This window comes from Molothrus ater, chromosome 7 (assembly GCF_012460135.2).
Source record: "Molothrus ater isolate BHLD 08-10-18 breed brown headed cowbird chromosome 7, BPBGC_Mater_1.1, whole genome shotgun sequence".
In the NCBI taxonomy this organism is placed as follows: domain Eukaryota; kingdom Metazoa; phylum Chordata; class Aves; order Passeriformes; family Icteridae; genus Molothrus; species Molothrus ater.
The window spans coordinates 18,333,975-18,355,437 of NC_050484.2; the positions used below are offsets into that span (position 1 = coordinate 18,333,975).

General features: G+C 36.3%; 1 protein-coding gene across 3 annotated transcripts in view; it reads left to right on the forward strand.

The window, feature by feature from the left end:
* The window catches only part of TLK1 (tousled like kinase 1), a 69,378-nt gene that overhangs the window by 17,544 nt on the left and 30,371 nt on the right, over positions 1–21,463 (forward strand). For all 3 annotated transcript variants that reach the window (XM_036386631.2, XM_036386630.2, XM_036386629.2), the window contains exons 2-6: positions 9,288–9,406; positions 12,882–12,953; positions 17,386–17,461; positions 19,978–20,024; positions 20,404–20,490. In XM_036386631.2, the coding sequence (XP_036242524.1) occupies positions 9,293–9,406; positions 12,882–12,953; positions 17,386–17,461; positions 19,978–20,024; positions 20,404–20,490 (396 nt within the window). In that variant the 5' untranslated portion in view covers positions 9,288–9,292. The remainder of the gene's footprint in view (positions 1–9,287; positions 9,407–12,881; positions 12,954–17,385; positions 17,462–19,977; positions 20,025–20,403; positions 20,491–21,463) is intronic.

A 21,463-nucleotide genomic window follows, 5' to 3' on the forward strand; every position in this document is an offset into this window, starting at 1 on the left:
GGGCACAGCATGTGTTTCTGTTACAGTGCCCATGAACTGATCTATTGAATTCAGTAAAGGTGTGCAAAGGAGAGGAGAGAATACAGTGATACCAGTCTTGAAAGTGTAGCCTCCTAAGTGCCATTGAGGGCTAGCAATTCCAGACAAACAGCTTTTGATCGATTAGTAATAAAGAAATGTAGAATGATCAAGGTTGGAAGAAACCTTCAAGATCATCCAGTCTGACCATTAGCCTAGCAATATCATTGAAACCATTGTATATCACTCAGATCTAGACACCTCTTAAACATCTCCAGGCCTGGTGGATCCACCACCACCCTGGGCAAGTTATTCCAGTGCCTGACCACTCTAAAAGTGAAAAAGAGATTTCTCATATTTAATCTGAATTTCCTCTGTCTCACCTTAAGGCCATTTCTTTGGGTCTTCTTGCTGAAGGGAAGAGCCTGGCCCCCACTTCACTGCAGCCTTCCTTGAGGGAGTTTTAGAGAGTGATGGGGTCCCTCCTGAGCCTTCTCAAGACTAAACAACTCACTCAGCCATTGCCCACAGCACAGGTTTTCTAGACCTTTCACAAGCCCTTTATTTGACAGGCTCCAGCACCTCAATGTCCTTTTTAAAGTGAGAAGCCTAGAACTGAACACAGTATTCAAGGTGCGGCCTCACAAATGCTGAGTACAAGGAGAAATACACTGTGTGTTCTTTCAATTGTTGTTTGTCCCCTCATTCATCACATGAAGCACTATTCAACAGACTCAGGAAGGACCTTGCCGTGGTTCTGTTGCTCATAGCAGTATTTGCTATGCTAACGCTTCCTGTACACAATGCACCTGGAGTTTTATTGAAGGTCTGGGAAATGGATAGATAGATAACATGTTGAATGTTCTGTGCTATATCTTACTTTCTCTTTGTTAATTCGTTCATACTTGCCAATTCCTATCCCTAATATTAAAAAACCCATCCTGCAAAAATAATGGCATCATAATTCCTGGGGCAAGATGAGAAAAGTTTGATTGGTGAAGAATTCCTTCAAGAAGAGCTGCCAGAAAGAAAACTATGGCTGAAAACTGACCTATTATGTGATTTTACATGCCAAATAAAACTAAATGTTGATTCATTTTCTGAATAATGAATAAAATTGAAAGGAGAGACAGCATACCATTGTTTCAATGAGTATTGTGAAAAAAGTAGCTTTCAGACCATCAGTATCATTAATTTAGATTTCAGTCTTGAAAGCTGTCATAGACATACAGGTTTTACCATTTTTTATGCTTAGATATAATTTTTAGAGGTGTGCTCAGTCAGTTGTGGCTTTTTTTTCCCTTTTCAGATCTTTCTCTTACATTGCTGTTTGTCTTTCTTGGGTACTGCACTGCACCTCAAACAGGTTGTATTTACACCTGTGCAGTTGTTGTCTGTGGAATTGAAGGAAAGTGTAATTTCTTGTAGGCATACATAGGGGAAATACTGTCACTCAGAAATTCCTGAGACTTAATTCTTTATTGATTCAAGCATTAGTCTTGAGCCAGGTGTGTTTTTCAGGCAATTCAGTTGTACTTCCAGGGGGTAGGGTTGGTAGTGGGATTAGTCAGAAATGAGGTGTTGCCTAGGGCAGGGTTGCATGCCAGCTTTAGCCCCAGTTACAACAGAGTAGACCCCGGGGATCTGTTGTCCTCTCTGTTGTTTGAATCATTTGCTCCCTGAGCTCTCAAGGAGCCATCCTGAGCTACCATCCTTGTGCATACACCCACTCACATGAGTATATGTTGTTGGCCTTTGGCCAAATTAAAGCATTGGTAGGCAACTTGTAAATTCATCTCTGCTTCTGCTGCCTACAGCCATCTGATGAGGCACATAATCCTCAGGAGATCCCTAGAATACAGCGCCTAGATGAAGGCAGGGAGAATTAAACATTCTTAAATTGTTACCCACAAATGTCTCCGAGCTGGTCTGGAGCTGGCCCAAGTACTTTATTCGTAAGTCTTTTTTCAAGGTGTTGGCAGGGGTTCCCTCAGGAACATATTTCTCCGTAACTCTCTTCTCTTTTCCAGGTTGTTGGCCACAAAATTGAAATCAAAAAGTGGCAGCACAGACATGAAGTCTTAAGATCGTTACAATTTTTTTTAACGTTAAAGAATTGATGTCTGTTATAGAATGATTAGCAGAAAATTACTTATCTATCCAGCAGCCAAAGTTTTCTTTATTTTAGATCAAGTTTCTGGACTGTTGAACTCTTGGGAAAAGTGAAACTTAAACAACTTAAACAGCGTTCAAGAGCTACTGTAAATTTAAAAAGATTTCCAAAAGGAAATAGACTGCTGCATCTTGGGGACAGAAGGGACATGGAATATTTTCCTGTTCTTTGGGCACTAGAAGAATTAATTTTTATTAACCCAGCAATCTATCCAAAATGCATTTCCTTGTCAACTTTTTAGTCCATGGGAAATTGGTTAGAAGTTATGCTGTGTTTGGGGATATTTTTTTTCCACATCAGAAAAAGTTCTCTGCTTAGTATTTTAATATGTATAATATTTGTCAAAAACTGCCGTCTTTTTATGTTCGTAGGAAAGGGTTTTTTTCTTATACTTTTAGATTTTCCACAGTTGTGCTTTTTTTAGGCTAAAATTTTGGCAGTTAGATTATTTCCCTCCCACAGGTTTCATGTAGACCAAGGCCTGATCTGTCTGCTAATTATCTGTCTTTTACCCCTCAGTCTCCTTTAGATTAATAGGAAAACCCTGTTAAGTTCACCTAGGCACCTTAGCAGTGCTAGGGGGTGTCTGCTGTGTTATGTGCCTCAGTGTTCTCAGGTGCTGAGAAATACTGCATTTTACTGTCTTTAAAACCACTCTTGATTAATTAAACAGATTCTGTTTTTTCTTTACCCTGAGCTTCGATATGTCCCTCTGTTGTTAGGATTTTCTTACCTTTTATGATCTTTTCAAAAGGCTAGTTTCACTTGAACATCAGGATATATTTTTATCCTTTCCTGTTTCATCTACTGCCACTGTTAGTTTCAGATACAGCTACGGTTTTCAACTTGAATGTAGTACCTTGAACTTTTTCAGGTTACCTGTTGGTTGGAGGTTATAGTAGCTACATAGTCTTCTGTAAAACAAGTTAATCCTGTTCCTTGGGAAGTCAATGCTTTTAAACATTTCTAAATTCCCAGGTTAAACTTTTTCATGAGTAATCTGTAGCTGTTTGCTAAGTATTTTGGAAGAGCTGTAGCCCTGGGGCATTGGTAAGTAGTGTCCTCTAGGCTTTGGATTGTCTGGACATAAAGATAGGTCTGGGATTTTGTTTTATTTACTTTGCTTTAAATCTCAGAGATTGTCTCTTTATCTCTGCCCTACTGACTGCTCATTTCAATTCGGTGGGATCTTCTTGACGTCAGGATTGTGATTACCATTGGATGGTGATGTACTTCAAAGGCTCCTGCTAAGAATGGGCTGTATTTTTGCTGTTACCTTGAAATTGAACTCTTCTGAAATTAAAACTGCTTGGCTTTATGCCATTATACTAACATCTCAACTTGATTTCTTAGCACATTACTCATTTTTAAGGCTGTTTCCAGTTCTCTTATCTGTGATTCCCAAAACCAATCAGTGGAAGAGAGACTACTCAAGACATGGTTTCACAGCACAGGTCAATTTTGTGACTTTGGTTTTTTGTTTAATCAATTTCTCAACCCCACTGCCCAAATGTTCTATTTTAAATTGAACAGGTGTTATTTTCCAACTTAGAAATCAAGATTTCCATTCATTCCATAGAGTTTGATGTTAGTTGGTTTGTCTTGCTTTTTCACTTGGCCAAACTCATATTTTAGTGCTCCCTCTATTCCTTGACTGACAACCTGTCCTGGGTCACTTTATTCTCCATTGGCTTTTATAAGGCACTTCCAATGGAAGAGACCTGGATCAGCATTTACCTAACTACAGAATAGTTTTTCACCAAATAGTTTGTTTTATTTGAGACAGAAATATTAGCTTCGTTAGCCTATTTTCCTGGAAATTAAAAAGTCTTTTCTGGTTGGTTCTTCAGTAAGGAAAACCCAGACTTTCAGAAAGATAGGGAAGAAGAAGGAACTTGAGTGCATAGTTTGATTGGTTTGGTTTTGGATTTGGTCTGGGTTGGTTTTTTTCGCTAAAGGAAGCAAGAGAAGAGCTCAGTTAAAAGGAAATACATGTGGATGCAGATACGTATCTTCATGTTGGTGAATGGAGAAAAGTAGTTATGTGGCCTCATTTTTAAGAGACTGCTTAAGGGTTTAAAAATCTGGGTTTAGTAATTTTCTGTAGTCTGTTCTGCATTTGATATTTTAAAGCTTTTCTTCTACCTGCTTGTTAGTAAATGTGTATTCTAGAATGACAAGAGCTATCATACTCAATTGTTATGAAGTTAAATTATTGGAGCATCAACATAGTGGGTGGGATAAAACCATATTTAGGATATGCCAAATTGAAAGAAACAGTTACTTAAGGACTTCAAGGATTGCATTGCAGTGCTGTTAAACAGTGGTTTCTATACTTGGAGTGGTTACTATGCTTAAAATCTGGTTTGATACCTTTAAAGGAATCTTGATGAAAAAACAGATAAGGGAATGAGGGCATAAAAATCCCCCTGCTTTCCAGGCTGCTTTTCCTGCTATTGAAAATGTGTACACTGCCTCTCTGCCTCCTTTTTTGCCCCTTGCCCTTTTAGCTGGCTATTAGTTAGAATTACTGTTCTAAAGGATGCTACTGCCATTGAGGAAGACTACATGGCACCAATATTATCAACGTTAATGTGAAGTTTTCCTAAAAATACACTGCAGAGAACTCTCATACTGTGTGCGTTACCATAAAATCTGAGTGCCTACTAGGAGCACATCAGGAAATTCAATTTACATTTGGGCTATTGTTAAACTGTCTTTTTCTATTCAACAGATAGGTCTCTGTGTTGAAGTATTTTGCTCTGGCATTAAAAGCTATATGCATATAAATGCATTAAAGAAACCAGACCAAACCAGTTTGGCTTTCACTTAAGTGAAAGGTGGTTTGTGCTGGCCTTGAATTCAGGAGAAGGGGGCCTCAATCTAATCTGGAGAGTTGTTCTAAGAAGAATTTGGCTTCTGCATAATGAACTTTATCTTCGTTGTAGAAAGCTGACAATGTGTGAAGCTGTTGATCTTTCTTCATTTCAAAGCTGTAATTGATGGCCAGATAATAAGAGTCAATTCAGGGTAATAAGAGAGTCAAAGATAAATACTGATTTGTGGAGCTTGATTCCATATTTAGTGGAAAAGAAAAATAGTCTGATCTGTCAACCCTTTGTGTTTGGATCTGCAGTGCTGTTCTGTGTAGTCTACCAGTGTTCAAGATAGAGGTTGTAGTACAAGAGTATCACAAAAGATGCAATTTTAGAAGGTGAATAATTGCAGCTGCAACTCTCAGCTAAACTTTTTCTCCTAAAGTATCAATTTCATTGAGGCCTGAGCAAGTACTTGGTTTAATAAGTGAATCATTTGCAAGTGTTCATGTATTTGGGGATGTAGAGCCTTGGGATACAAGTGTAGTTGCACTTCACTGTTTTTTGGTCACTGGTTCTGAAGTGTTCTAACTACCATGGAGAATCCTCTGAGGCTTTACATCTGTTTTGCTAAGGTAGAGTACTGTATAATAGATTATACCAAATGCCATGAAAAAGCTTGCAGATTGCTTCTTTGACTTAGAACTTTGATTTTTGACATACCCCATTGCTTAAGAAATTTTCGGAGGAATTTGGAGGTCTTTTTCCAAAAAAATTCCTTCTAAAAACAGCCTTTTCAGGACAAGGTATCTGTATATATTATATTAGTTTTTAGAGAAGAGGCTGTCTATCTGATAAAATAATGTGGAGGATACCACCATTCCCCAAAAATACAAAAGTGAGAAAATGTTGGTAATTAAATAATTTTAAAAAACCCCCAAAAAACCTATCAGAAGAAGCATTCAGAATCTGTAGTGTTTACAAGAAATAAAGAAATGTAGTTTTTTAGGGCTCTTCCATGAATTTCAGGTGGCCCTTCAGGTTTTCTTTGGAAGATAGTACAAATTTGAATGGCAGTGGGTGGTAGCAATGCCACCTTTCCTTCAGCATCATGGTAAATATGCTGTAAGTACTTGTGTAATATGATTGGATGTCCCTTGAGTTAGTGAGTTGGCCTTCAGGTGTAGGAAGGTGTAGGACATTAGTTCAAATAAGAAGTCTGGGTATATTTTCAGGACTGTAAGTTATGTCAGTCTTCTTGATAGCAAGACATTCTGTGAGCAGGAGAGTTTATAAAGTCTAATGCTTAAAAAAAGTTACATGTCCCTTAAATTTAATATGTCATTTTTGTAATTAAAAAAAAAATTGTCCCTCACATGAAAATTGTCCGTCACATTTTAAAACTGCCAGTACCTTTAAAACTGCCTTTTTAAAAATTTTTAAAAGTAGGTAACTTGTGCTGAGAACTGAAGTTACAGAGCTGCTTGTTCTTGATAAAACAGCTGTGGGTTTGGATGTAGATGGTGTATTTAAATTACAGCATGAATGAGGAAGGCAGTTCTTGGGATCCTTCCTGGGATTTCTCTCTGAGGAAATAAGGTTTGAGTCCAGCTTTTCTGTCTTGTCCTTTAAATCACAAAGATAGCAGAGTGCATGTTGCTTTTCGGTTTTGAATATTTAACAATAACAAAACCCAAACCAAAATAAACCCCCTAACATAACAGCAAAAAAACACTTCAGCAGAAGTAGTGAAGAGAATGCAGTGCATTTATTAGTGTGTGTAGGCTCCAAGATTTGAACAGAAAAAGAAAGTGTTGTATTTTATCTGTGCTGTGGGTTGTCCCTCTGCATGCTACATCACCATTCTGACTGGTGAGTTAACCCAGGGGTACTGATCTCTTTAGTGCATTAGTATCTAAACACAGCACATGAGACCTGTAGTACTTCAGATGAGCCTTAGCTATCCACAGTGATTATTGCTTTCCCACATTTCATAAAATAAACAATGTAAGGTATGGTAGTATCTATTTCTGTAATGTACACATGGTTTTGTACTTGCTGGAGTTACATCAGTAATTTTAAGTGATCACTGAACTTTTGCGGGCAGTGACTATCGAATAGGCTAATAAATCAAAATATTGCTAGACCTGCTGCATTGAATGGTTTACTTTGCTAAAGTAAAATGCTTTTTTTTCAGAGTGACATACACTTAGAAACTTCTTTTGTTATAAAGCAAAATAGTAATAATTTAAACTTTTCTGACAAATCTGTTGTGATTAATTCCTTATGCTTTTTCAGAGCAGTACTTTCCCATTAAGGTATGGATTATATCCATACATACTGGGAAAGATATGCTGAACATATCTGCTAAAAAATATATCCTTACTGCACAGTCCATTAATGTAAGAAATATTTTTTATGCATATAAGAAGTGTTCAATTTGTTGTAGAAATGCTTGAAAGCAGTACACAAGCACAATTTAGGGAGCAAGAGTTTAAAGAGGATTCCTGATTGTTCTGCACTCAGCATACATGTATATACACAAACAGTTTTAAACCCAGGAAGTTTACAATCCAAAGGATGTAGAAATTTGAGAAATTTTTACTAGGCAAGTTCAGTAGCAGTGTTACAGCTGCAGAGAAGGCAGCTGCAGTTTCAAACTGTCATTCCCCTGCCTTGTTGGAGAAGAGTCTCCAGCTCTGTATATGGCTGCACTTGGGTGTAGTAACAAAATGTGGTGTCTCCAACCTGCCACTCACAGTTTTATTTTTCAAAAGATTCTGCCACAAACATTTCCTGAATGTTTCCTTCCCAGCTGTTTATGTCTTGGTGTGATTTTCTTCCATTGGAGGAGGTCTGTTAGCAGTTCCCATGGTAAAGGAGCTTGCTACACCTCACTTCTATCATCTGCCTTCCTACAGGAGCAAGGGCAACTGGAATTAGCCAAATAGCAGAAGCAGTGCTTTCCCTACCAGAGGGGTTAGTTCTATGGCCAGGAGTGGCCAAAATGTCAGAAAGGTCTGTCTAGGGCTTGGATGCTGAAGATTTTGAGATACCCGAGTCCCATAAGAAAGTGTCATTTGACTTATTAATAGCAAGGGGGAAGCTACATTGATGCATTGGTTAGATTGTTAAGCTGATGGGTTGAGGTTTATAGCACCAGTTAAACTTTGAAAACTGGTTTTCACAAAAACAGAGTTTCAAAAGCTTTTTTTCATGGCACCGTTCTTTGGTGAACTGCTGTGTTGTCCTGTGGGACTGAAAAGCACCAGCTTGTTGTGTCTTAGTTGGAAAAAATTGAGGCTGTTTTACTATGTGGTACTTGAAGGATGTGCTATTACAATAGTGCATTAAGACTTCAACATGAAATATCTTATTTAAAATAAAGCAACTGAAACGTTTCCAATTGAAGATAAACTGAATGTTCAAGTAGATGAAAAGGTAAAATACACAGAATGCATTTTGTGTAAATACAAAAGACTTATTTGTCTACATCATCTTTCAGACTCATTAAACAGCCATAAGTGATTTAAATACAAATTAGGAAGCTGCACATCATGTTGCAGCCTACTCATGTAGGCTGAGCTCATCAGAAACTCCTTTTGTTCCTCCATTTCCTTCTACCTTACTTTCCCTGCAGATGCCAGCAGCACTGCTTTAACTCCATTTACAGGGCTCTGTTGAAGCCATCACCTCTGCAAGGGTCTCTGTTATTCCTGGTTCCTTTTTCATTGCTGATCCTGCTCCTTTTTTCTCTGACCTTTGGACCTCCATGTAACACTGCATTCCTGTGCATGGGTTGAGGAGTGCAATCTACCTTCTGATTTTCCGTTTTTCCCCCTGTAATTCCTGCTTGTTGATCTTTGACACTGACAGTCTAGCATTTAAAAAACACGGAAAACAGGAGCACTGCAGAATATATTGCAGAATTGGGAGGCTTTATGCTGGAAACGACTTTGTTCCTGTCAGCTAGTTTTTAATCTATAAATAATTGCCGGGTTGGCGTATTGCATACTGCAGGCTATATGTCTCTTCCATGCCTCTAACAGGTTCTCATTTTCAACCAGAATTGACAAAGCTATTCTGATATGCAGAACTTGCCACAACATTTTTGTAATTCCTTGAGTGCTTTGGCTATTAGGTAACAGGTGGTGTGTCATTGTCAAGTTGAGGGTACAAATCCTTTGTTTGCGTAGGCCAGTGGTATGCTTGGCTTGTTTGTGACATGTTCCACTGAAAATATTAGGAAATGTAACAAATTTATATATGTATTTTTTTAGGAGCAATGGATGAACTTCATAGCCTGGACCCAAGAAGACAAGAATTGTTAGAGGCAAGATTCACGGGAGTAGTAAGTGGCAGCACTGGGAGTACTGGAAGTTGCAGTGTTGGAGCTAAAGTAAGTCCTAAGAGCAGTCATTCAGATCTGCCATTTTGAAATACTAATTTATCTCAGACCATCTCATTTTCATACTGTTAATGTGATTTACTTGTAAAAGCACTGGGTTGGAAGAGGCTCTCAGAAAAATCCCTGTTGTCTGTTATTTTGCTTTGAGGTAGGATTGTTTATCTTGAACCTTTCTGTGACATGGATGTTGAATTGTTCTTAAAAACACTGAAGAATGAGCTTATACAGGCTCTTTTGTGTCTTTGCTGTAGTGCACATGTGATCAGAAATGAAAGATTTTCCCATTATTTAGGTGGAGTTGTCCCTGCTGCAGATGACCATCTACTTACAGAGTAGTAGTGTGTGACATCTGTTTCAATATTAAATTTTTTTGAAGATTAGTACATATAGATAAACAAAATATTTCAACATTTCTAGACATTATATCAGTTTCTCTTACTTTCATTCTAGAATTCCTGTCATTTAGTATCTAAGCCAGGATGCAACACTTTAGGAAGAACCTTATGAACACTGAATAATTACTTTCCATATGTTGTATATTTCCTTTCAGTTAATACATCTGCAAAATAATTTTGTCTTTGTTGCATATTCTGTTCAAGTTACTAACTTCAGCTTCCAAGACTGATTGCTGCAATAATGTTGCCTAGCCAGAGGTACTCCATTTTGTATTTGTGCATTGGAATGTTCTCCATCAAGTATAGTACTTAATAGACAGATATTAAAAAGGTGTCATACTAATATTTTAGGTGTGTTTCCCTCATGACTAAATCACTTCTGAATTCTGTTTCCAAACTGTTTGCAGTGCCCTCATGTTTTAAGTGCTTTACACAAATTTGTAGTATTTTTAGCTTCCTATGCTGTATTTTAGTTACCAGTATAGATTACAGAACCAAATACTTCCTGATAGAAGACATTGTTGGAATTTCTGAAGACATGTCATGTATCAATGGCTATGAACAAACTACACAGAATTGAAATCATTATATAGTGATCTTGCATCATAATTTGCTTTGGAGAGTGATGTGAAGGTAAATGTCACAAAACTGTAAAAAGATCACAAACTTGTTACTATCATTTAAAACAAGAAGTGAATTAAATAGTCAGGGGAAGAAATGAGGTTGGATTGACACAGTCACATTGATGCACTGTCTAATTGTCTTCTCATTATAATTGCAAAATTGTATATTTGCCATATCTTATGCTTAAAATTAGAAAGAGACAAACACAATGATTCTGGTCCATTTTGTTTATTTATTCCTTGGGTTGTCTTGTACTGCTTACTCCCCTAATTAATTAACTCATTTTAATAGCTCAGGTAGTTGCTCATAGTTCACATTACTATTTATCCTTTTTTATTACTAAATCTGTACTTCTAACTTCATTGAACTTTTACTTTTGATAGAGCTGTTTTGGTCCATTGCTTTGTTGCAAATTTTCCCTCATAATCTGTCTGCTGCTGTATGTGTAATACTTTTTTTTTTCAAGGCATTATCAGGTTTCTTGGGGTTCCTCCTCTTTAAAATTTGATTCCCTGTGAGTCACTGCTTACCATTTCCATAAATCTATTGAAGTCTTTTTCTTGTTGTCTGTTGTTCAGCTGATTTCAGCTGTTAGCCAAATTACATTCCACTTTCACATTCTCAGTTTGTTCATCCAAGTTTGCCAGAAAAAGAAATTTAAAACAACTAATTTCCTTTTTCACTCTGCCATGGAAAAACTACATTTCTTGTCCCTGATGCGTTCCAAGATTTGTATCTCATCCAGTTGGTTTCCAAATGGATATCTAGATGAAGTGCTGTTTTTTAATACTATCAATGCTTTGATAAATGTTTGCAGAAGATTCTGTTACCACTGTTTCTTACAGGTGCAGATCCTCATCTAAGACACTGTTATTCTTGCCTTCTAGTCCTGTAATTTGTTACACCATCAGTAAAACCACAATTCCATCAGTTTTGTTTGTATTTCTTTGGTTTGTGACCATTCAGTGTATCCATGCAGATAATGTGAAGTGTAGTAGCTGATCTGAGCTGTGTTTGGAGAAAAATGCTTTTTAAAAAATATAGTCTGTAGTCTTGGTGGGGGATGTTCGGACAGGTTTATCTGATTCTTATTTTAAAAAACTGATAGAACATTTTTGATCTGATGTGCAGAGGTAACTGGGAAAATATGAGGTATAAATATAATATCCATTGGTCTGCCTTCACTTTGAAGGCCAAAATGAGAAAACTTCTTTGTGTACAATCCCAAATCCCCATGTTCCAGGTTCTAATTTTCCTAAGCTAGCAAGACAATACAGAGCTTGCAACTTCAATAGTTATTTTTTTAAATACTCTGGGTCATTATATACTTCTAGTAATTAAATTGAAATGGACTCTTATTTATTGGGAATACTCTTTTGAAAGGCTATCCTTACCATATGTGTTGCTGAAGAGTTTTGGAATTTCTGGGGGTAAAAAACCCCATTATGTTCAAGCTTTTTCAGTAAGCAAGGTTGGAAATACAAATGTAGGTTGCTGATATTATTGTTGTATCAGACTTTGATGGTCAGATACTGACACAGGACAAAGGAAGAACAAGATGCAGGCATTTGTGTATACTGGAGACTGCCCTGGAGGTGAAAACATACATGGAAACTTTGTGTGTTTAACTAACATTTCTCTGGACATTGTAATCCAGAGATGATTTAGTTATTCAGATGTCACAGATGAGTACTCTCCTGCAAACTGATACCAGGCTGGAATTTAATGCTCAGGAGCAAACTGCCTTGGAACTACTTCACTTCAAAGTGTTTGTTCTGCCTTCTTATATAGAAGAGACAGGTCCATCAGTATAAGAATTTTGGTGGGTTTTTTTAATAAAAAGACACTCAGCTGATGATGACTCATTAAAATGTCCTCGTGACATGCTGTGTTCAAAAGATCTCTGAATAAATCAGCCTTAGTAAATTTCTAAAAAAATATTGTAATTTGGGACTGTATCACTACTTGGGGTTGTTGCTGTTTTTTCTTCCCTGACTAATGTAAATTTATTGTGTTGGGGGAAATTTGTTTTAAGAATGTGGAATAGTACTGTCAATAGGTTCTAATTTTCTCCAAGACGAACTAGACTATTGCAAAGATTATTTTTTAAATCTATTTCATGACAGAAAATTAAAACCTGTGTTAATTTACACCTCTTTTTCTTCAAAAATTGAAAAATTCTAGTAGTGTCTAGAACTTTCCCAGTGGTTTTGAATATGCTAGGGTTTTACTTGGCTCAAAAGCAATGGAAATTCAAAATTTGCTGTGTCCTGTGAAAATATTTACCTGTCAAACTTCTTATTCCCCTTTCCAGTTACAAGTGCTCCATAGTTAATTTTTCCATGAGAGCATGAAATGACTGTTACTGGTTGTAACTGTGAGTGGTAACAGTGGATTATGTTTTATAATTCTGTGTATAATGTTGAGTATTTTATTTGTCTTGGTAGGCCTCAACAAATAACGAGAGTTCAAATCACAGCTTTGGAAGCTTGGGATCTTTAAGTGATAAAGAATCAGAGGTAAGTGTATGGGGCAGATCATTATTACCTCAGAATTTTAATGCTAACAAGTAATTTATTTTTATTTTTCTTTGATGCCTTATTTTGTATAGAAGCTTTTAAAGTAAAATGCAGACTACTCAGATAGGTAGGAAAGAGCATAAATTACTGGAAGACATTATGTCTTGGAAGAGGAACTGTGACTGGAAGAAGTGAGTTTCTTTGGATTTTTGGTCATGAAACTAGCTGCTGCTGCTTCTCTGTTATCTGTGTAGTCATGGTCTGAGGATGCATACAGCTTTTGGAGCTGAAAATGCTTATATAGTTTGCTGTCTTTGTTTCATAAGTAAAAAGTGTTTCATCAGCACAAATAGCTTTGACTGATCTTTGGATGAATTCTTAAAAATACTCTAGAAACTAGTTTACTGTGTTTTCTTTCCAAATAGGGATTTGTGCCGAGGACAGACATCCTTAGTAGACGTCATCTTTATTTGTTAAAGCTGCAGTTGTCACTGTGTATTTTCTTACCTAAATCCAGTTTGTAATTCAAGAAAAGGATGCATGCTTTTATTAGGTTTAAATGTGCAGAGCTCAGACTTGCCTTGAGTAGAATATTTTCCTCTTAGTGATGAGCATTGCTATAGTTGCACTAATACTACAGCTCTTGGAATGTACCTGTTTCGGGGTCAGTGAGTGTCTCTGGCAGTTTTGCCTCTGTGTGTCACAGATTGCAGGATAAGATTATATCCTTTGTAAGCAAGAGTGGATTTCTGGCCTAGGCTAGGCCCTGTGTGACAGTGTGTCATGCTGGAGAGATGGTTATTTGGAATCTGCTCTTGGTGTTGTTTTCACATCAGAGCTTTAGTTTGGGGCCTAATTGTTCATTTGCTCAGTCTCTACAAGATGCTTTTTTACTGGGCTGTCAGCAAGTGAATTTAATTGGTTCCCAAAGCTGATACCTTATAAATAAAAGTTCTGTATGTGTGATTTGTTTTTCTTGTTGGAAAAAGCTCTGTTTTTTTTTCCCCTCACCTTTCCCAGCTGGATTATGCATCCAACTGCATAGACTATTTTCTTAACCAGAAGGTTCTGTCTGCCTGTTGTTTTTATTCATGGCTTTTCCTGGAAATACTCTGGGCAGTGATGCAGTTCTGATGTAGGTGTGGGAATGGGAATGTGCTGCAGTAGCCTGAAGGTTATGATGCATTATTGCCATTCCTTGACAGAAAACCATGTCTATGAGTAGTTGAGTGATCTCAGAACACTGACTATATGTGTAATAAGTTTTTGGTGTAGGAAAATATTATTTTACAGTTCTATACATGAGATACAGAGGCAAAGCTTTTCCAAGGCATGTGATTTGAAAGTCTCTGCACAGTGTTGTAACCTCAAGTCTTGCTTCTGAGTAAGGATAGTATTTTGTCTTTTAAATATTCTAAGACTTGTATTCTAAAACAGAAGTGCATATCTTTTTTGAAAATGTCCCTGCACAGAAGTCCACTGTGCTCCATTGCACAGTGAAAGATGAGTCTTACTGACATTGAGTAGCAAAATGCGTTTTCTTGACTCTTTTTCAGAAGTTGTTAGTTGTATTCACTCTATTATAATTGTAATAGCAAGTATGTTAATAAATTTTTACAGTTCTTAAAAGTTACATCTGATTACTTATATGCTAAAGTACCATAAAAAGTAAGCTGTAGATGTTAGTACTGCAAGCAGATTGTGGGATTGCTTTGTTGTCTTGGTTTTTGTTTGTTTTAATAGCATGACCTTGAAGGTTTCATAGTAACAGCGATGGTAGTATATGGAAATCATAATGGAAATGATCATGATGGTAGGATATGGAAATCAGACTTGCTCACTGGGGAGGCAGTGCCATCATTTGATGTTGGAAGAGCACCGTTACATTACAGTAGGTCTTGGGAGAAAAAAAAAAGTAGATATGCAAATCTCAGAATCATTGAAATTAATTTCTAGCAGGAGTGTCAATTTCTGATCAAACCCTGATGATGCATTCATGCCGTTACTCTGTGCTTTCATCATGAAGTGGCACATTAAATCTGTGAATGTGAAGGGAAGACTCAGGGGAAGCACACTGAAATGGAGGGGAAAACTAGGATCAGGACCAAGATGTATGAGGCTCTGCTAGTGTGCCAGGCTGTGTGTGACTTTAATATAACTTTACAATCTAGCATTGGGTAACCTTAAAAGTATTTTATCTTGCTTATGAAATAGTAAGATTTAAATTTAAATCTTGGCTATATGTAAATACTTTGGCAGCTACAGAGAGTAGCTTCAGTCTTCATTTATCAGGGAGATACTCCCCAGCCCCATTAGTCTTCAGTTTCTTGTAATTCAGAGGACTCCATTCATTAGGAAGGATTTTGGAGTACATTTTCTAGTGATTGATGTATGCTGTACATTATCATGCGAATTTTGTGCTTAGAAAAGGGGAACATGACCTTGTTGAGTAACCTCATTAATAACCTCATTAGTGTGCTAGTACTTTCTGGTTTGGAAGGTTAAATTAAACACTGAAAGAAATCAGAAGAGCTTAAGGAAATAGACATTCATGAATTACTTGAGTTTTGAAACTATAAACCTCTTTAAATGGCTGGTTTTACAAGCCACAGCAGCTGGAAACTAGTTTTGGTGGGGGAAATCTTACGTGGTTTTTCATTAATTAGATTTTAAACTTTTTTTTTCTTGATATGGTAGGTAAAAATTACTACATTAGAATGTAACTGCAGAATTGAAAGTTGGAAAACAAGAACAACATGAAAATGCTTGGTTAAGTAGTTTCAATTTAGTTCGTGGAAAGGTAGCTTAATGTTACCTATTTACCTGGCAAGAATTCCAAATTATTAAAGTTAAATTTCTAAGCTATGCTTTCTGCTTTTAGAATCAATAGTCTTGAGTTGACTCCATTTCCAGGAGTCTGTGTTACAAACTTTGCTAATGTATGATAGCACTGTAGAAGATGCAGATGTCAGTTGGATGAGTTTATTTAAAGTAAAATATATTTAATTTAAACTTAATTTACAGCCTGCTAATACAACATTTATGGTTGTAAAACTTCCAAAGATATCTTTATGAAGCTACACACAAGAGTCAAAACACATAAAAAAATACATGGTATAGGTAGGGAAGACCTTTCTTGTCCTGTTTGTTCTTTTATTAGTCTAATAATTTTCTAGGGATCACAGGTAGCTTAAAGTGGTTCTTGCCAACATAAATACTATTGGGTATTTGTAGTAAATTCATGTTTGAGCATATCCACACAAAAATTTTGGAAATGAAAGGTCCTTGAAATGATTTACTGATGGTTAAAATTTGAATGTTGATATAATTTGCTATGTTAAGAAAGCATTCTTGGAGCACCAAGTGACAGATACAATAAAATTAGAAAATGATGGTATCATGAGAGAATGAAGCATCTTGTCACTGATCTCAAATTTAGTCTGAGCTATTAAGGAACTTTGGTTTACTGGTAAAATAGATCATGTAATGTCTCCTGTGCTTCCTCCAGTTATGTATGAGGCACCATGAAGAATGCACACACACAGAGCTGCAATATGCTGAACGAGAGCAGCTTTTATTATTTAAATTGGGGAGACTAACTGGTTTGAATCCTCAGATCAAAGAGGAGCAAATGTAATTTAGAGATGCTTCTGATCACAGCCCTTTCTTGCTATCTGTGTTGTACATGGTGATTGTAATTTCCAGGCAACTGTATAGAAAAATTTATTCCTGAAATATTAACATATCTGTATTTCTTCACTTACCATTGATACTTTTCTTTCTTTTCCTTGAGATAAAAGTGTATGGGGAGGATGACACTTTCTAAGTGGATAGATATTAACATTTTGAGGAATTTTTGCTCTCTACTTTTTCCTCTTTTACTTTCTTTTTAATTTTAGCAGATTCTAGAAATCTATATGGCTTTTATTAGTTTGGAAATAACTTTTGCACTTACAAAAAAGTGTAACATTATTGGCTTCCTATTGAAGTACTGGAACTTTGTGTTTATGCTACAGCAGTGTGTAGAAAACACCATCAAGAATCAGATTATTTCACTAAAGTATTTAGCTTTAAAACACCTGCACTAAAATAGAGAGATGTTGGTAAAATATAAACATAAATGAAACAAAAATGGGTGTTCATAAACCCTGGAATGAATGAAAAGGAGTAATTGCTTCAAAATTAATATGTGGAATTGCCTTTTGGGAAATAATTTAAGAATTACTTCTCACTTTCTTAAATACCTCTTCTAGCTTGTACCTGATTGACCAAAGATCATATTATCTAGTTTAACTATGATCTGAAATTGCATCCCTGCTGAATTGTGAAATCATGTTTTATGGATGAGGATTTAAATTTATTTCATAATAATACAGCAATAATACAAATAAATAGAGCCTATGTTGCATCATGTTCTTTTTGTTGTTTGTAGACTCCAGAGAAGAAACAGTCAGAACCTTCCAGAGGAAGAAAAAGAAAAGCAGACACTCAGAGTGAAAGCAGCCAAGGTAAATTAAAATGTAAATTGACTAGGCAGTGATTGCATGTAATACAGTTTTGGCCGTTAGCCTTAAAAATTCTCTATTTTTGCTTACATAAGATGGCTGTTATGTTTTGGATGGTAAGTTATATATTCTTGTCACCCTCCCATTTGTCACTGGCAGGGATGGGCAAGTAAAACATGAACGGGACTGGAAATTACCCAAAAGAATCATGAGCTAGTGCGTGTGTAACTCACAGCTATGATACAACTCTGTAATCTTTTTAAGAATTACAGCAACTCTTCTCATGCAAAATACCTTGTGGTTTGAATTTCTTTTCAGTAGATAAGGGGGAAAAAGGATTACTGATTACAATATCTGGTGCTTGTTTTACAGATATATATAAGAACTTAATTTTATTCTTCCTTTTTTTGTGGAAGATGGTAGTAGTTTAGAGGGGTGGGGAAATCATGATGAGACTGATTTCTAATTTATTATTTACAAAGTTTTTGTCATTCCTCTCTTTTGTGTGACTTTTGGGTGAGAACTGGTGGAAATTTAACCTCAAGACAAAAATTCATCAGAAGGGGAGCGGAAATAGTTCTGATAACGTCTGCATCAGCTTTATTTTTCATTCTAACAGAGCTAGAAAATGTCACTTCAGATATAAAGCAATGGGCTCCATATCTGGAAGTCTTCATGATGCAGCGTGCTATTAGTAGAATAATCATGTTGTTTGATTAAAATTGATTTCTTCCAAAGTGTTACTTTGTAGTCACCTGCTTTGTTCAAAGAACCTGAATGAATTTTCCTATTTTCATTGTTCTATTAGCTTATCCTTCCTCTTACTAATGAGTGTTGAAATTAGAGATGATGGAACTTTTTTGGCCTTTTTAGTATAGAAAACATGATAATTATTTCTTATCACTGTTTTACTGTCAGCAGCAGTAAAACTGAGTAGTCTGCACTGCAATATTCTCAAGGAGCTGGCCTAAGAAACTGCAGGTTCTTGGAGTGGTACAGTACAGTTGAAGCACAGCAAAAACCTCCTATTGTATTGGAAAAAAGAAACAAGAAATCAATCTCTTGTGTATAGCATACCCAGGATATTGACTTCTTAATATGTAAATTAATCCATAAATGTTGAAGAAAAGGATTGTTTAGAACATAGAACTAATTGGAAGGTGGTATAAATCAGTGTAAATCTATTCATAATTGGCTGTGCCAAAATAATTTGACTATTTCTTCAGTGTAGAGCTCTGTAACATGACATTAAATAGATTTTTCTATACTGAAGAGGAATGCAGTCTGTCTCTTTTACCTGCATGAAAATTTGATAAAGTGATGTGAAAATTAAGCATGAGGACAGAAGTCACTAGCAGAATTACAGAGTAGGTAAAGAATTGCCTGGAGGGAAGTGTAGTAGCAATACATACACTGACTGGGTAACTACTGGAGAAGTTGGCTGTGGGCTGTTCTAGGTCTTGGAATTATTTTATCTAAATTTTTCTGTTAGAAGTCTTGACAGAAAAAGGGCTGCCAAATGTTTCTGTTTTTGTGTTACTTCTTAGTGACACAGCATTATGCAGCAGTGTCAGTACAGAGGTATATTGAACTAGATAGAATTCGTCAGGGCTGAAACAATAGAAAAGCTTGAAAATCTTTGCTAAAAAGTGGAAATCAAATTTATGGATCTATGGGTAATGACCTCCTAATATATTGCAAAAATTTCTTTCTATAAATAAAAAGCTCTGAACAATAGTCCATTTCCAAGATGTTTCCGAACAGGTTGTCTGACTTCTACAGGAGAAAAGCCCAGTCTTAAGATTTATGGGTCATCTTTGGGCCAAACAGGAGAAAACATTTGTGCATTGGATAAGGTATAGATGCAATCTCTGGAATTCCAGGTGTGGGTCAGGTCCTCCTGTTGAAGAAATACAATTCATGTTAGTTCTCCTGAAGTCTCAATCCATTTAAGATAAATTCTAATCTCAATCTCTGGTGTTTTATTTCCCTAGTTAACACTGTGAGTTACCCAGTTCATTATCAGGTTAAGAGGACTGGAAATACTTGTCATTCTCTATGCCCTCACTGTTACTGGCACCTAGGAAAATCCTTGGGCAGAATATGTGGGCATAATAACTCACCTGGAGTACATATTGTTAGTAGATGTGGCCAATTTGATATCTAGAGATAGTCCTTGAAAAGGGGAGGGACTTAAAACTGAAGGTTTGATCTGTAGGATTAGAGATGAATTTCATGTTATCTTTAAGAGGTCTAGGGTTTCTATAAAGTCTGCTCTAAACTGGTTTAGGAATTGAAGGTGGCTTAATATCTGATTTCTCAATGAATGGAATATGCAAGTCCCTTTGTTTTGGGAATCCCTTAATTACCTATAAAGGGACATCAAGTATTACCACATCAAAGAAAACCAATTAACAAGTGATAAGATTTTACTATAATTATTTTATATGTAAAAATGTAAGACACCTCCACAAGTAATTTATTTAACCAATTCTAATGTACTACTGTATTTATTGCAGGAAAGAATATTGGGGGACGTGGTCACAAGATTAGTGACTATTTTGAGGTAAGAATTTTGTAAATTTTACTTTGGTTTTAAAATTTTCTTCTAAAATATTCTTTTAGCTTTTTTTGGATGCTACAACATTTTTGGTTATAATGGACAGACCTCTTGAGAGATTACTCTCTTTTCTTTCTGTATGCTTCTGAGTATTAAACCTTGAAGTAGAGATGCAATCATCTCTTGATGGAGACGAACTGAACTACAAAACCCATTATTTTTCACACTGTTCTTTAAGCAGCTAAAGGTTGCACTGATAAAAGTAATAGAATCTGATTTAAAATGTTGTCTAGAGACGAGCCATAGAACGTAGTGTGTACTTTCAGTAGATGTATAATGTATTTTGAGAGGACTGACTCATTGGGGGTGCCTGTGTGCTCTGCAGTACCAAGGTGGGAACGGCTCGAGCCCAGTGCGAGGCGTGCCTCCTGCAATCCGCTCTCCTCAGAACTCACATTCCGCTCCTTCTTCTGTAAGTCTGCAACTTCATGACTGCACCACATAGTTTTATAGCCTCAAAATAGCAACATTGCAAATAATCTGTATTCCAGGGGGGAGTTTTCAAAGGAACGAGTCCTGGGGAAGAATTCATTCTTCCACCAGGAAAAAAAGAAATTAAATTAAGTATTAAAACTAAATTTTCTATTAACACCGGGTCATTTTTTCTTAAACATCTGTTTAAATACAAGGTAGTTATGTAAAAGGTTGAATAAATGTTGAAATGTTGTAATGATGTCTATTCGTAGGCCTCACACAAAAAAGTGGAGATTTTCTGTTACTTATAAGGAAACTTGGACCCCTAGCTTGGGACTTTAAAAGCTGAGGTTTTGATAAATTGTAATTTGTTTCAATAATTGATACCTTTCGCCTCTAAAATTCTCTTTGGTTGTGCTAATTCCTTCTTTTCCCTCTCATAAGCACAGTTTCAGTGCCCAGCATACCAACATGCTAAATGGCTAAACAAATTTTGCCAGTTACAGAAAAGATTTGTTTTCTCTGAAGGTGGACCTCAGCTTTTATTCCATGTGCTTTCAACTTCAGGCATCCTTTTGGTCTTGCCAACAATATGAAGTGTAATACAGATTTTGGAATTCAGCTTGAAAAAGGTCTCATTCACACAAACTAGGTTCATTAACAGGATTTGCTTTCTGATTTGCAATAGCTTCCCCTCTCAGGTTCTCCCAAGAGAACTAAACATTCCAAAAATAACTCTCATTATTCTTGAGTTGTGAAAACTCAGAATCAGAAAAATAAGTCTTTGTAAGACTAACATTACCTTATGTCAGTCTTGTATTGTCTTAAATCTTTCAGTGTGTTCCCTAAAAGTGACAATCTTAGTCTTCTCAGAGAATGTATTGCATCCTTCCTGAGCTGCAAGTGGTATGTAACACCATACTGATAGCTCTCGATGCAGAGCTCCAAGTAGTAGCTTGTGTACAAAAATA